At 42.7% G+C, this 15218-nt stretch overlaps 1 protein-coding gene across 4 annotated transcripts in view; it reads right to left on the bottom strand.

Annotated features, from left to right (window-relative positions):
- Positions 1-10976, bottom strand: part of POU2F1 (POU class 2 homeobox 1) — a 174277-nt gene extending 163301 nt beyond the window's left edge. Inside the window, exon 1 of one of the 4 annotated variants that reach the window (XM_026509458.4) lies at positions 10896-10976. In XM_026509458.4, the coding sequence (XP_026365243.1) occupies positions 10896-10956 (61 nt within the window). In that variant the 5' untranslated portion in view covers positions 10957-10976. The remainder of the gene's footprint in view (positions 1-10895) is intronic. The other 3 variants (XM_048225450.2, XM_044387954.3, XM_057315345.1) reach the window with 3 other exon arrangements.
- Between the last annotated feature and the right edge of the window lie 4242 nt (positions 10977-15218).

Genomic DNA, 15218 nt, shown 5'->3' with positions numbered 1-15218 from the left:
AATAAAAGACTCTCTATAAATATTTACTGAATTAAGTGAATGCAGAAGGACCAGTCAGGTTGGTTAATTATAATCCAATTCATGTTCACATTGAGAACTACTACAGTTCCTGATAAGCTTACTGTCCTTGTTCATTCACATTCTAATAAGATGTTTCAAGTTTAAGATCTAAATAACACCTTTTGGACTACCCATCTCATATATGATTTAGCTCTATTGCTAAGATAGGATCAAGCCTGTCATGTTCTGTATTCTTTTTTTGTTTGTTTGGGGTTTTGCTTGTTTTTTTGTTTTTTGTTTTTAATTTAAATTCAATTAGCCAACTTATAGTACATCATTAGTTTCAGATGTAGTGTTCAATAATTTATCAGTCTATATTTTTAATCTCTTTATTAAAATATATTTAGATGAAAGCCAAGCTACTCAAAGTGTCTGTGTTTACTGGCCTTCACCCAAAAGATAGTACTGAAGAATTTCATAGCTTGAAAAACAAAACAAAAACGTATGAAAACAATCCACAATTTATCAATGAGAATCCTATGGGCCAGTAAAGTTAAGCATCAGAAAGCTACACAGTGCTATAAACAGAATAAGGACCTAGGTGTGTTTTTTGTGTTTTGTTTGTTTGTTTTTAATTTTGGTAATGAAAGAGGACTTCAACTTCCTCCATTTTATTTATTTATTTGAGAGAGAGTAAGTACACACAAGCGAGGGGAGGGGCAGAGGGAGAGGGAATAGCAGGCTCCATGCTGACAGGGGCCTTGATCCCAGGACCCCCGGATCATGACCTGAGCCGAAGGCAGCTGCATAACCGACTGAGTCACCCAGAAGACACCCCAGACCTAGGTTTCCTAGTTCTGTTTGTCTTTCCACTGTAGAGCCTTTTTGGTACATTGAGAACAATTGTTCAAAATAGTCTAAGCAATAGTCCTGAATGCAACTATCCTAATTTATATGATCTTAATTGTTCAATGCTACTGAATCATTTGTAAAACTTTTTTAAACTAGGGATGGCCAGATCTCTACTGTATTAGAAACTCTGGAGGTAAGGCCTGGGCCTTTGCATGTTGAGAAAGTTCCAAGGGTGATTCTTATCCCAGCAAAGACTGAGAACCCCTAATTTAATCAATCAAGCATTATCTGCTAAATGTCTACTCTGTCCCTAGCAATGTGTTCCTGCTCTCAAGGCTCTTAGAGGAGACAAGATTTACTTATATAACTCAATTAGAGAAGAAAATAAGACTGTGTATAATGAAGTGCTGAATTAGCTAAATGAACACAAATTAAGTGCTAAACTCAGAGAAACTAGGACAGTAGCACAGGCTTGAGAGATCAGCTATTTTTGGAGACAGAACAACAGATAGGTCCTTTATGATAAACAAGGACAACGGCTTTCAAACAGTGTGCTCAGCAGGAGTCCTTAAGGAGCCTGTGGAAGTGCCTTGAGGGCCACAGTGGAAAAGAGAGGGAGGATGCTTTTCCTGCCCCTGACAACCATTTCAATCAGAACAGCTCCACTCTTACCTTTTATATAATAAGCTTCTGCCTAAAATTCATTTTAAAAAGAACTCAAAAAAACCCTCCAATGACTTTTAAAAGTGTGAAAACTCTTTTATTTACAAATACGGAAAAAAAAAAAAAAAGGAAAAAAAAATCAGTGAAGTAACTTGTCTCAAAGTCGCAAAGCTCATTAGTGATCTAGAACCCGGGTCTCTCAACTCACTGTACTACATCCCACACTGTGACGTTCCAAACGAGGGGACAGTGTGAGCAGAGGTTCTCACAGAGCATCCCAAATGCCAGCCTGACCAAAACAGGAGACTTTCTTTTTTAAAAAATTTTTTCTATCTATTTGACGAAGAGAGAAGAGAGAGAGAGTGAGTATACAAGCTGGGGGAGCAGCAGGTAGAGAGAGAGGGAGAAGCAGGCTCCCCCCGATGTGGGGCTCATCCTGGGATATGATCCCTGAGCCACCAGGCGCCCCTGGTGGGTTCACTTTCAAACTGGGGTGGGATTGTGGCGCAGGACAGGTAGGGGGTTGGGAGGCAGGATGTAAAAGAGCCCAACCAAGCATCAGAATAAGATACAGCCACCCTCCCTGAATAGCTGTTCAACACAAAGTTGTAGGTAGATTTTTTAAAAAATTAAAACCTGCTAAAAGCACCCGTGTGTTTGTGGTGGGCCTATGTAAGGGGACTTCCTGGGTGGAATTGTTGAGTCATTCTCTGTAAGGAAGTAGCATGAGATAAGAATGCATAGGCAGGGATGGGGGCTAGATAATAGAATACTTTAAAAGTTTATGTTTGCTACAATGCAGCACCTCCACAGTGTAAAACCGGCCACAGGGGAGTGTAGCCCTCTCCCAAGGTGTTGGCTGCACAAGGAAAGGTACAGCCCGCAGCAGGTGCCCCGCACAATCAATCTAAAGCTAACGCTTCTCCTTCTCTACAGCAGCACAAGTAATAAAATTGCTGATTTTACTCTTGTGCTCCTGGAAGAAAAACTATTACAGTACTTTAAAAATGCTTCTGCTATCAATTTGTTACTCCCCACAGCATCGCTCTAACACTGGTATTATCACCATCTTATTGTTGAGAGAAACCACCGCAGAAGTCAGTGGCAGAGTCAAAATGAGATGTCTGGAATTTACAACACTCAGAGTCAGTGCTCAGTCCACGCACACAGTGGCATGAGCACAAATCTCAATCCTAATATTTGTATGTCTATCACATTAAGTTCAGTAAAACTGTTTTGATCTTCACAATGAATCTGTAACCTAATATCCACCCAATCATGTCTCAAATGACATTTCCAAAATTGAATTCATTGCCTATTCTCCAAATGGCTCCCTCTTCAACCTCCCTACTTCCTGTTCACTTGGCACTGTTCTTGGTAATCTAAGTTCAAAACCTTAGCATCCCCCTTGACTCTAATTAGCTGCTAAACACTTCAAATTAAGGGCTTTGATCATGGCTAGTCCAAAACAAACAAAAATTCAATGGCTCCCTACTGCCTAGCAAAAGAATTCCAAACTCGTGCACCACCAATGCAGAGCATCCAGGGCGCCAGAACAGAGGCCCAACTCCACCACTCCCCACTATACAGCCTAAGTAATAACTAACCTGGAAGTCCTGCGGTTCCCCAAACACTGTGCTTCCTGAGCACATGACCTTGTGAAAGTTACTTAATCTAGGCTTTATTTTACTCAACTATAAAATGGGCATAATAATACTTGCCTGAAAGGACCAACTGAGGTAATGAAAATGAGAGTGCTGCTATAAACTTTAAAGAACTATAAAAATACAGACATTATCATTATGTCATGGTGATGGTAATTTCATTTTATTTACACCGGCCTTGCTCCAGAAAGGATATAAAGGCAGCCCACATAAAACACAAAATAACAAGAGTTTAAAGATGGAAGCAATAAAAGAAATATAAAACAAAAGTTAAGGATATAGAATGGAACTGGGAATGAGGAGGCTAAGAAAAATGCATACCATAATTACCTATCTCACCTTTCAGGGTAATAACTCGGTCTAAACACTGTAGTTGATAAAAAGGAAACTAAGTCTATTAGACAATCCAGAGTCCAGGAGACTAAAAACAAAACCATTGGTCAGAAATGAAATAGTTCCTAATATAGAGACCTGGCAAGAATTTCTCCCAAAGGTCCTTATTCTGTGTGATTAACTGGACAACACCTTCAACATATTTATCGTGGATTCTCTATTTTATTATATCATTATTAGACTGAAAGCCTGCTGAGGTCAGGTAACTGTCCTGTTTGTATCTCTAACAGTGTTTAAAGCAATTAGTCAACAAACCACATGCCTCCAAATCCTTTTTGCTTTTCTTAAGCTCAGCTTTAAGACTTCTCTTCTGGGGGCGCCTGGGTGGCTCAGTCGTTGAGCCTCTGCCTTTGGCTCAGGGCGTGATCCCAGCGGTCTGGGATCGAGCCCCACATCAGACTCCTTGGCTGGGAGCCTGCTTCTTCCTCTCCCACTCCCCCTGCTTGTGTTCCCTCTCTCGCTGGCTGTCTCTGTGTCAAATAAATAAATAAAATCTTAAAAAAAAAAAAAAAAAGACTTCTCTTCTACTTAAAGTCTCCTCTGACTGGCAGCAGTGTGGTAGAGGGAGATTGGGGCTGTGGGGAGGAGGAGTCTAGAAAGTCAGAAGTCTTGTGTTCTGATGCCTAACTCAACAGCTAAGACTGAGGGTAAGACACTAAACCACTGTGAGAGCATGTCCTCATCTATAAAGGCTTTAGGATAGATGGTATCTATGCTACCTTCCAGCCATAACAGCTCTAGGATGCTTTGGTTCCTACAAATTTGGACATACCCTGATCTCTACCCTGATCATTATTATCTGCTACATATTTTAATATGTAATTACATACATTGTTTTTTAATTTTCCCTGAGAAGAAAACATACCAACTCCACCAGAGCAGAGTCTTGTATTTCCCTTGTTATCCCAAAAGACAACTGGCATCAGACCAGGTACACAGCAGATACATTTTGTAAGCTATGAAATAACTGTTTTTAGAAAATTGATTATAATATACTTTCTTCCTGCAGTATGAATCAGCAAAAAAAAAAAAAACTTTTTCATTAAGCAGACCCTTAAAATAAGTGTACTAAAACAAGAAAACAGGTAAGTCACTTTTCTCTAAAAAAGGCCATAAGTTACAAAGCCAGTCAGTACAACTCCATTATTTAAGGTGACCACGTTAAACAAAAAACATAATGTTCACTTCCCAGCCATTCCTGTTTATATCTTCTATTGCAAAGAGAAAGCTGGCTAGTCCAAAAAAAAAACAAAAAACAAAAAACCCTACCATAATTTTTATTATTTTACTGATTTAACTTTATATACTATTGTTATGATTCCAACATAAAAACCAATAGTTACAGAGAATTATGAAATAAATGTGACAAATTAAACTGTACTTGGAATGACTTTCAACACTGCAGACTAAGTAAAGCTACTACCAATACTCATATTGAGCTTAGTTTTGTGTTTTTCGCATTGTCTTTTTTTTTTATATATAAATTAATATGTATCCTTTTCTGGATGAATATCCAGTTTCCTGGACAGTACTTAAAAAAAAAATCTGATAAATTTAGAGGTTTAGTGATTCTTCTTTTGTTCATTTTAACAGTCCTGTCAGCAAAATCTAGGCAACAGTGAAAACTTGAGTATTTGCTTAATTGGAAAACAAAAAACAAAGAAGCTGTATCAACCAAGGAGCACAAACAAGATAACCTATCAAATGCTCAATAACACCGTCTAGTAAAAACACACAGAATTCTATAAACTACATGCACACTATGCGAAGAGCTTCTTGAAATCAGAGTATCTGAAACTTGAGATAATTCTCATATTCCAAATTCTAAATGTATTGTAAATGGATCAGAACTAGTCAGGCAATAGCTCCACTCGTGCTATTTTTTTCCCATTGTTATTACTGCTGAGTTTATAAGGGCTCACAGCCAGTTTAGAACATAGAAATATTTCAGTACAAAATAAAAGAAATTCCTTCCTAAAAAGAAATATAGGAGGGAGGCTGGGAAGATGGCAGAGTAGGGGCACCCTAAGCTCTTTGCATGGATTCAATTAGATAACACTCACATCAGTATAAATAACCCAAGAAGAAATATAAATCCACAAAGTTACTATCTTTATTCACAAAATGTCAATAATGTGCAAAAATGTTGAGCAAAAGATGGATAAGGAAACTGCTTTCCTCTATGATCTGTAATCATTACCTCTTTCAACCCTGATTCCCCTCAGAAAGATATTAATCTTATTTAAGCAATACAATAAAAGAATTAAGCAAAATCCCTGCCCAAAGAGTTTCCTAAAAGAGAGGAGGAGGACGAAAGAATTCATTCAGAAAGGATACAGAAACTCAAGTAAGACAGTTGTACAATAACCAAATCCGCACTCTAACACCTAACATTGGATTTCCTTGAAGAAATCAGTAATAAGCACGTTGGCTTAGGCATTTACCATTAAAAGAAGAAACAGAAACAAGAACATAAGTGACCCAAAAGGAGCATGTTTTGTCCGTTACTTTTTCCGTTCAGGAAACAATAATTATTTAAATAGTTCTAAACATAATCACTGCCGTTGGGAAAACACATCCTGCTTAAAACTGCGCTTTCCTAGTATTTACAAATCACAAAAACCGCGTAACTGAACAAATACTGTTGTATAAAAGCAAGTTATGACAGCCATATACCAGTATTTTAAAAGAAAATTATTTTTAATAGTGCTTCAAAGACTTCTATGCAAAGACTAGAGCTGTGGGTTTTCAACATAAAAAACAAAACAAAAAAACCATTAGTAATAAGGCAATCACCACTACATAATATTATAGTCTTCCTAGTACAAAGGAAACATAATCATGAAGCGAGTGACCAACTTTAAAAACAACTTAAACACACAGAGAGACACCCACAACTAAATCCAAGATCAAATAATTCAGATTCAAGAAACTTCAAATATTTCATTTTTAATGCAAAATACATATGAAAGATAACATTCAAATTTCTAGTTCTGTCATGGTAGAAGCCTGAGATATTCAAGGCTCCTTTAAACATCTTTGGTGGCTTGGTAAGAGCAATTTAACATTCTGAGCCCTAAACTTATTCCAAAATCCAATGACCAGATGAATAACCGATTAACAATTACTTCAATCTAGGCGGCAATAAAACATGTTTATTTCTTCTGCTTTATGCTGCCTATTGATGCAGAGAATAGTAAATTAAAAATATGGCAGAATACTATACAATTTAAACCTGAATAATAGTCACTATTTGCTTTTCCTTGACTACTGGGATTTTTGACGACGACAAAATGAAAAGAAATTAGAAATTAGTTTGGCAAACATGTTAAAAATTACAGTAATAGCTTGGAAGCAGAATGGTCCTTTCAGATATTAAAAACATTTGGTCAGCTGTCACATGAATTTTCAAGACCTAGACTCAGAAGTACCATTATAATTAATAGGTAGGGCAAGTCAAGAAGGAAGTGACAATGGATCTTCTGAAGACTTGAGAGAAGCTGCCTCCCAGATGCACAAGGAGACAGGCAGATTATAAACTTATTAAGGCTCAACAGTAATCTAAAATTCCGTATCAAGCTTGGAAGACTTAGGGATAAAGCCCGCGTCCTACCACATTCCCAGGGCATTTTAATCAGCACCTTAAGATAAACTGGTAAAAACTAGGATGAAAAATGTCTAAAAGGAAAGTCTGCTATCAGAAATCATAGGTGGAATCACTCCCTCACAACCTAACAGTTCTAAAAATCACTCCTCAATCAAAAACAATACACAAATTTGTCCAGACTAATTTAAGACAAATCCAAAAAGAAGTTTATTTTTCAAACACTGTTTGCAAAGCACATGCTTTCTTATTTCTTATAAGTATCTACCTTATTTTAAACACTATAATTTCATCCTAAAAGAATATATAGCCTTCATTCTCTTCAACTTCACTTTACTCATTGACATAGGTTCTAAGGCAAATGATCTCTCCTTTAGCCTGGCAGCTTCTTACTTGAGTTTGGGAGGTCACGAAGAACCTCTCTAAAATAAGCATTTATATTGATCACTTCCATGATTATACTTACTTAAAACCCGTAGTCTCCTTCTGAGAATTTGAAGAGATGAATTTTTACAATAGCACAGAATGCCAACCAAAATATAAGGCCAGTTAACAATACTCATCCTTTTCTCTATTACAAAAATCCACAGTGGAATTTTGTTTATAAAATGCAGTGTACATTTTATCATCTTGGATAAAATATCTACAGCCCCGGTAGTGGTTAAATTGCAGCTATAAAGGAAATTGTCCCGAGATAAATGGTTTCCCTATGAGAAGGTTTCACTGCTACACTTCACCTCAGGACAATAAATCAAATTAACTGCACCTTGTCCTCTGTCCAATGACATCATCAGTTTGACCACATCTTGGGAATCGGGTGCAAAAACATATGCTATTTAAGGCATGAAATCATATTACTGCTTTCTGTCCATTCGACCTCATGCTTCAGGTCTCTGAGGCAGTCATTCACCTGAACATTCACATGAGAGCTGCAGATTTGTTTCCTGCTGCATTCAGGGCCTGCCTACTGGAGGTGGAAGAGGAAAAATGATGAGAATGGGTAACGTCAAACTGGCTTGCTGTTAGCCCATCAAATCTACAATTTTGTTACAAATTAAACTGAAGACTAATGTCTCCCAAAATATGTACCTAGCCACTGACCATAAAGTGCCTTATAATTTCAAAGGTTTAACACATTGGTGCTAAATAACACTTCTCTGGTGCTTTACTAGCAGAAGTAAAGAAGCCACCAATGAGAAGCAACACTATGTTTTTTAAAAACACACTAAAACTATATAAAATAAAAAGGAAAGAAAACTTTACCAAGGGAAAGACCAAAAAATGAAAATTACTGTTTCTTCCAAACAACGGAAGTCAGCCTGACTTGCACAGACCAACTGTCCTGATCCTACATTAAACATAAAATCAATTCTGACAACTTAAAGAGGGGTGGGTGTGCTGGGACAAGAGTAAGTTCCAAGATCAGGGTAGACACAATGCCTATGTTTATTCTTCTGTGTTCCCTCATTTAACCGTGACACAAACACTCAAAACATAACCCCATTTCTGTCTTTAGGAGCGCTCCCATTAAAATAAGCAAACCTTGACAGGGATAGCACAAAATTAATTTCAGCCCTATTTTAAATCAGAATGAAGAAGTTGAAAAGGAAATGCAGCACTGAGACATTCTGAAAGTGCTGTTAATTGGAATTTCTAAAACACTTATTCTACAACTCCTAGGAAAAAACAACTGGTTTAACAAATACTGCAGACCTTTACAAAGCCTGGAAGTGTTTACCTGGGAGGTAGCAGCCAAGCGGCAGGGGAGAACTAGCACCAAAGTGAAGTGATTTATTTGTATTAAATCAAAATAGGTTTCATTCGCCTCTGAAAATGAGAAGATTTTTTTTCCTTAGGCCTAATATTCCTGCAAACTATAAGAAACTCCTTTTAAGAGAAAACAAAACACGACAGAGTTGAAGCTTAGCTAGGAGCTGCTTTAATACTGGTTAAGGCCCCAGGAGGGTTTGTTTTGCCCGCGGAGGACGGGTATGTATATAGAAGTTGGTGGGGGAAAGTCATTTTGGTTATTAGTAAATAAATCAAGCGGCAGAGAATGAGGCCTAGGCAACTGCTAGAGGAGCCAAGGCCTAGCTCTCCCCCTGCTCTTCCCAGCACAGCCTGGGTTTGATCTCAGAGCCCCGTGGATTGCCAAGGAAAAAAAAAAAAAAAAGAATCATATCGAACCACAAAAGCACATGGGGCGAATGTAAAATATAAACACGGCGTTGGGCTGTGAGTGGCTGTTATTAAAGGTCTGAATTACTAAACATGAGAGGCGGGGAAAGCCAGGCGGCCATTTCAATAATATAAACCTCCCCGAATTAGACATTATTCAAATGAGAGAGGTTCGGCTAAGCAGAGAGTAAAGAGGACCCAGCACCCAGCAAGAAACCACCACCACACACCCGGGGAGGGGGATCCCCGCCCCTACCTAACTCCCAACAGGAGAGGGGAAATCTAGAATATTATCAACTTGTCAGGCCAGCCGGTTCTGGGGCAGGGGCAGGAGCGCAGCCCTCTACGTCCGAGTTCTTGGGAGGCCTCCGGGTGCTTCTGGGGCCTGGGAGCCAGGGGAGCCAGAGGCCCCCGAGGGCCCCCGGCCCGGTCCGTCCGGGTCCCGCGCAGAGGCGGGGGCGCGGGGAGGGGCACGGGGGAGATGAAGATCAGACCACGCCAGGCACCTCCAACCCAACTCTCCCGGGAAAGCACGACCCACGAGGGAGAGGGGGCTTTTCCAGGACCCACGGGGACTGCTGACCGATGGTCCAGAGCACATGGGGCTGCCCCGGAGGACATCCCCCTCCGAGGGGAACTTTCCACGAGGGCCGCCTTTCAACCCTGTCCGCTCCGGAGCGGGCGAAGCGGACCCCTGCGCGGGTTCCCCACCCCCGCCGCCCCGAGGCCACCTCACAGCGCTCACGACCGCTCACCCCTACCCACCTAGAGCGCAGGCCTGGCTCAGGTCAGGCCGCCACACGGGGGACAAGCGGGGCGCGGCCGAGGTGCCCGGGGCCGTGACCCCCGGGCTCAGCCCCGCTCGGCCCCCCGTGCGACGGCGGGGAGCGGGCAGGACGCTCTCCCCGGGAGCACCCCCGGCCGCCCTCCGGGCCGCCCCCCCTCCCGGGCCCTCTCCCGTGGTGGGGGGGCACGCGTGTGGCTGTCCGGCCGCCGGGGTCCGCTCCGGCCCCGCCGCCTCCCCGGCATTGTGCTCTCCACCACCTCCATCCCCCTCCACGCCCCCCCCCCCACCCCGCGCCCGCCTGGCCCGGGTCGCCGGCCCGCGCCCCGCCGGCCCAGCGGCTATGAATATGTAAAATGTCTTTATTGTCCTCTCCCTGTGCCCCGGCCCCGCGGACCCGCCGCGGACCCGCTCGGGTTCGGGCTCGGCGGCGAGGCGGCGGCGGCCGGCGGAGGAGGAGGGCCGGTGCCGGCGGGCGGGCGGGCGAGCAGCGGCGGCGGGGTGGGCCGGGGGCAGGAGGAGGGCGGTGGATCGCAGCCCCCTTTGCCCCTTGTCTTCCCCCTCCGCCTGGCCGCTCCGAGCCTCTTTCCCCCTCCGCTCGGCGCCCGGCGGGGGCTCCGTGCTCCCCGGCCCCCCATCTCCCCGCCGTTAATTATAATAATCCTGAGTACTAATAAATTATGCTAAGTCGCGGGGGGGGGCAGCGGGAGCCGGGGTTGAGTATGAATATGAATATGTAAAATGCTGTAATGATTACCTGCTGCTGCTGCCGCCGCGGCTGAACTCTCATCTTGACTCGCTGCTCCTCCGTCCGCCATTTTGAATATTTTAACCAAAATCGCCCGGTCGATAAACCCTCCCTCGCTCCGGCTCCCCTCCCCCCTCCCGCCCTCCGTGCCTCCTCCCTCCTCTCCGCCCCCTCCCGCTCCTTCCTCTCCCCGGGCGCGCGCCAGGGGGCGCGCGAGGCCGTCCCCTTGGAGGAGCCCCACCCCCTTCGGGCGCTCTGCGCACGCGCCTCCTGGCCGCCGTGGCTCTTCGGTCGCTAAAGCGCCCTCAACCTGCCAGTCACCCCTTCGCTGCATTTCTTTGCCTCTCGGCTCTGCACATGCGCAACTTTCTCCACGCGCCTGAAATGCAGGCGGCGCATGCGTTCCGTCTCCTGGACTCCTTGAAGCGTAACCTGTGTAGTACGTTGAGCGCTCGTCCTTTACAGTCCTCCCTCTCCTCCTGCCTCACTGCCCTCCCAGCTCTACTCCGACGTCCCCCAGTGGACAGTGGCATTTTAAAAGAACGGCACGGGACAGGGCGGCCAAGAGCTTGGAAACGCGTGGAGTACTCGTGGGCGGACCAGCCCCCGCGTCCCCTCCGCTGCGCACATTTTAAGGCTTTCCGCGCTGTTGAACCGCTGACAACAAAGGAGGGGCAGCTCCCCTGCTAGGTAATTTCCGGCCCGGTGGGCAGGTAGGGGCGGAAACGCCCGCCGCGGGGAGCCGGGCTGGAGGCACCTGCTGAGCTCTGCGCGGGCGTCCCGCTTTAAATTTGAATCCTAACTAGTCCCCGCCCCCAACTCTGCAAATGCTGGAGACCCGGCCCGGCCAACGCGAGGGGGAGTGTCTTGTGCTGGTTTTAATTAGCCCCAAATCTCTTCTGCTCTATTTGTTTTTAACACCCGGCCACCTTCTCCAGAGCTGGGCGTTTAAATCGCTAATTTCCGCCCCTACCCTTCCTGGGGTTTTCTTGCGCCTCGATTGCTGCTCACCCGATCGAAACGAATAGTCGATTCCCTAGTCCATGGATAGGCATGCTCCCCTTCCTTTGGCTTAGGAACATATGTAAAAGCTAGCCGTAAACTGGAAACTGATGACCTAATAAATAATGTCGAAATCAGCAGTAGCTTCATCGAGCATTTTACTTTGCTGTGTTTCTCAGAGCAAATATGATAGGAGGCGTTTTCTGTTGTAAATATCTTTATTTTCAGTCACGTTCTAAGATTTCTTTATCTTTAATGGTAAATTTCCCTGGACAAGACCCAGGTCTAATTACTTTATGGATTCTTTAAAAAGCCCTAAGATTTTTCCAGTTTTTTTTTTCTTTTGAGAGTGAAAAGAAAAGCGTATCTCTTAAAGCAAAGTTAGAAAAAAAGAAATCCAGGAGGCACCTAGGTGGCTCAGTAGGTAGAGTATGCAACTCCTGGCTTCAGTGTGCTGAGTTCAAGCCCCACGTTGCGTGTAGAGCTTACGTAAATATATCTTCTTTTTAATAAAAAAGTTCAATCCTAGATAGTCTGTCTTGAAGAGAGAAAGTTGACAGGAAAGTTTAAATTGAGTAGAATTGCGGATTCTACATCGAAGATTCTACACGGACTCTCTTGGAGAAGAGAGTCAGCGGTTATTCTAACGGCTAAAGTTTTAATCACGGGTCTTAGCCTCCTCATTGAATTCCTTACACTGTGCAAGTACAGTTGAAGCTATTGTCAGTGACAGCCAATGAATTTGGGGTGGGATTGATTTATTCATGGTAATTAAGCCTTAGGGTGTGTGCGGGACTGTTCAAACCAAATAATTGGGCCACCATATAATCTAATTATTTCAAGCCACACCACCCAACACACAGTTAAGGAAATGCAAATTTCAATCATGTTACAATTAATCCGGAAATATAGTCTAAGTTATATTCACTGGCATTACCATGGGGGAAGTCTCAAAATCATCAACCTATTTGAAACACAGTTAATTACATGCCCTTGCTCTGAGGGCAAGGAATTTGAAATTACATCCACTAAGAAAAAGAACTTAATACTTTTACTTAAATTCTATCTTCTATCTAATCTTTGTTTTGCTCTTTAGTTTAAAAGTAAATTAATATGACTTTCAGAAAGTAATTGAAGCCAGTGCACGTGCTATTCATTCTTTGTCTCATTTCCATAAAAAGAAATTTTCATGGAATGAATTTTTATTTAAAGAAGAATAGCTCTGTGAGGAAAAAAATAGTTTAAAATAGTCTATCAATGATTCATTTTCCTCTTAATGAAAATATTTATGCCTGGGCATAGTAGGTAGTCATAAATATTTGCTGAATAAAAAATAATGAATAATACAGTTATATATGTTAGCATTATTTTAAAAATTGATGAAGTCATTTATTCAACAAATATTTAGGAACATCTGCATTCTGCCATAAACTTTACTGGATGATAGAAATACGAAAATGTATAAAACGCTGCTTTGACCTCAGCAAACTCCATGTATCTATTCTTTTTTTTTTTTAATCCTCACAACTGTGGAAGGTGGAAAAGTGTTTATCCCAATTTTCAGGATGAGAAAATTGAGACATAGAGATGTTACATAACTTGCCCATATTAGGGTTCTCCAGAGAAACAAAACCAATAGGAGATATATATGTGACTTTCATTATGCAGTTGATACTTGAGCAAGGCAGGGTTTAGGATTGCTGACCCTCCACGGGGACAAAAGTCCAAGTATAGCTTTTAATTCCTCAAAAAGGTAGCTGCTAACTACCTAGTTACAAGGTAACTACCCTTGACTGGGGGAGCCTTACCAATAGCATAAATAGTCGAACAGTTGATTACCACTATTTTGTATGTTATATGTATTATAAATAAATATAAAATAGCACATTTTGTATGTTATATGTATCTTATAGATTGTGTTACTGTATTCCTACAATAAAGTAAGCCAGAGAGAAGAAAATGTTATTGAAATCATAAGGAAGAGAAAATACATTTACAGTACTACACGGTAAAAAAAAAAATCCACGAGTAAGTGGACCTGCACACTTCAAACCCATGTAGGATCAACTGTATATATGAAAGAGATTTGTTATAAGGAATTCGCTTATGCAGTTTTGGGGGTTGAGAAGTCACTTTGTGCTCCTTCCACCATTATCCCATAACCTTAATATCCTTTCTAACACATGTTCCCTAGATTTCTGTCTGTATAAATTAGAAAGCTCACATAGTTCTTGGAGCGTAGCGTCCCTCCTCACGTGTCAGATGAGCAGCTCAGGTCTCATGGTAATTTGGTGGCCCGCAGTTAAGCCTTAGGTCTCTGCTAAGGTCTAGTAGCAGGCCAAGAGCTATTTCTCAAAAGGGGACTAGTTATCCATAGAGGATGTCGGGCTTTCTTCTAAAATCCGAAGAGTCTGAGCTGCAAGTCACCTGTTGGGTGCCGCCAAGGACTCGTAGTAGCATCCTTACCTGCCCCTGACACTTCGAGCACCCTTGAACGTGCTGGGTCCTATGGGCCAAATGGCAGAGCAGCTAGTGCCTCGCCCAGGACATATTGCGGAGACTTCTCATTCAACAGCTTTTTGAGTCACTTGGAAAATGGCTTGGAATGATACACCCAAATGGAATATGTTGCCTCCAAAATCCCAAGAGGCCCGCTCAGCATTGTGCCTGTTTTTTGATTGTAAGAGAGGCCAAATGCAACAACTTATCCATTACCTTAGAAGGGATATGTTGACATGCCCCCACGCCACTGGACCCCTAAAAATTTCACTGAGATAGAAGACCCCTGAATTTGTGCCAGATTTATTTCCCATCCTCTGACACACCAAGGTCTTACCAGTAAGTCTAAAGTGGTTACTACTTCTTGCTCACTGGGTCTAATCAGCATGATATCATCAGTGTAATGGATCAGTGTGATAGTCTGTGGAAGGCAAAGGAGATCAAGATTCCTGTGAATTAAATGATGACGTCCAGCTGGAAAGTTGCTATACCTCTGAGATGGGACAGGGAAGTTGTGACGCTGGCCTTGCCAGCGGAACGCAAACTGCTTCCAGTGGTTCTTATTGACAGCGATGGAGAAAAAGGCATTTGCCGGCCCAATCGCTGCATATCAGTTTCCAGGGGATGTGTTAATTAGCTCCAGCAGCGAAACCACATCTGGTACAGAACCTGAAAGTGGAGTCACCACCTAGTTCAGCTTAGCAATAATCCACTAACATTCTCCAAGATCCACCTGTCTTCTGTCCAAGCTACATGGGAGAGTCGATGGGGATGTGGTGGGAATGACCATCCCCTACATCTTCCAAATCCTTGACGGTGGCACTGATCTCT

Source organism: Ursus arctos, unplaced genomic scaffold (assembly GCF_023065955.2).
Source record: "Ursus arctos isolate Adak ecotype North America unplaced genomic scaffold, UrsArc2.0 scaffold_2, whole genome shotgun sequence".
Classification (NCBI taxonomy): domain Eukaryota; kingdom Metazoa; phylum Chordata; class Mammalia; order Carnivora; family Ursidae; genus Ursus; species Ursus arctos.
Note: the sequence above shows the minus strand (reverse complement) of the source record. Positions and strands in the feature narration are given on the sequence as shown.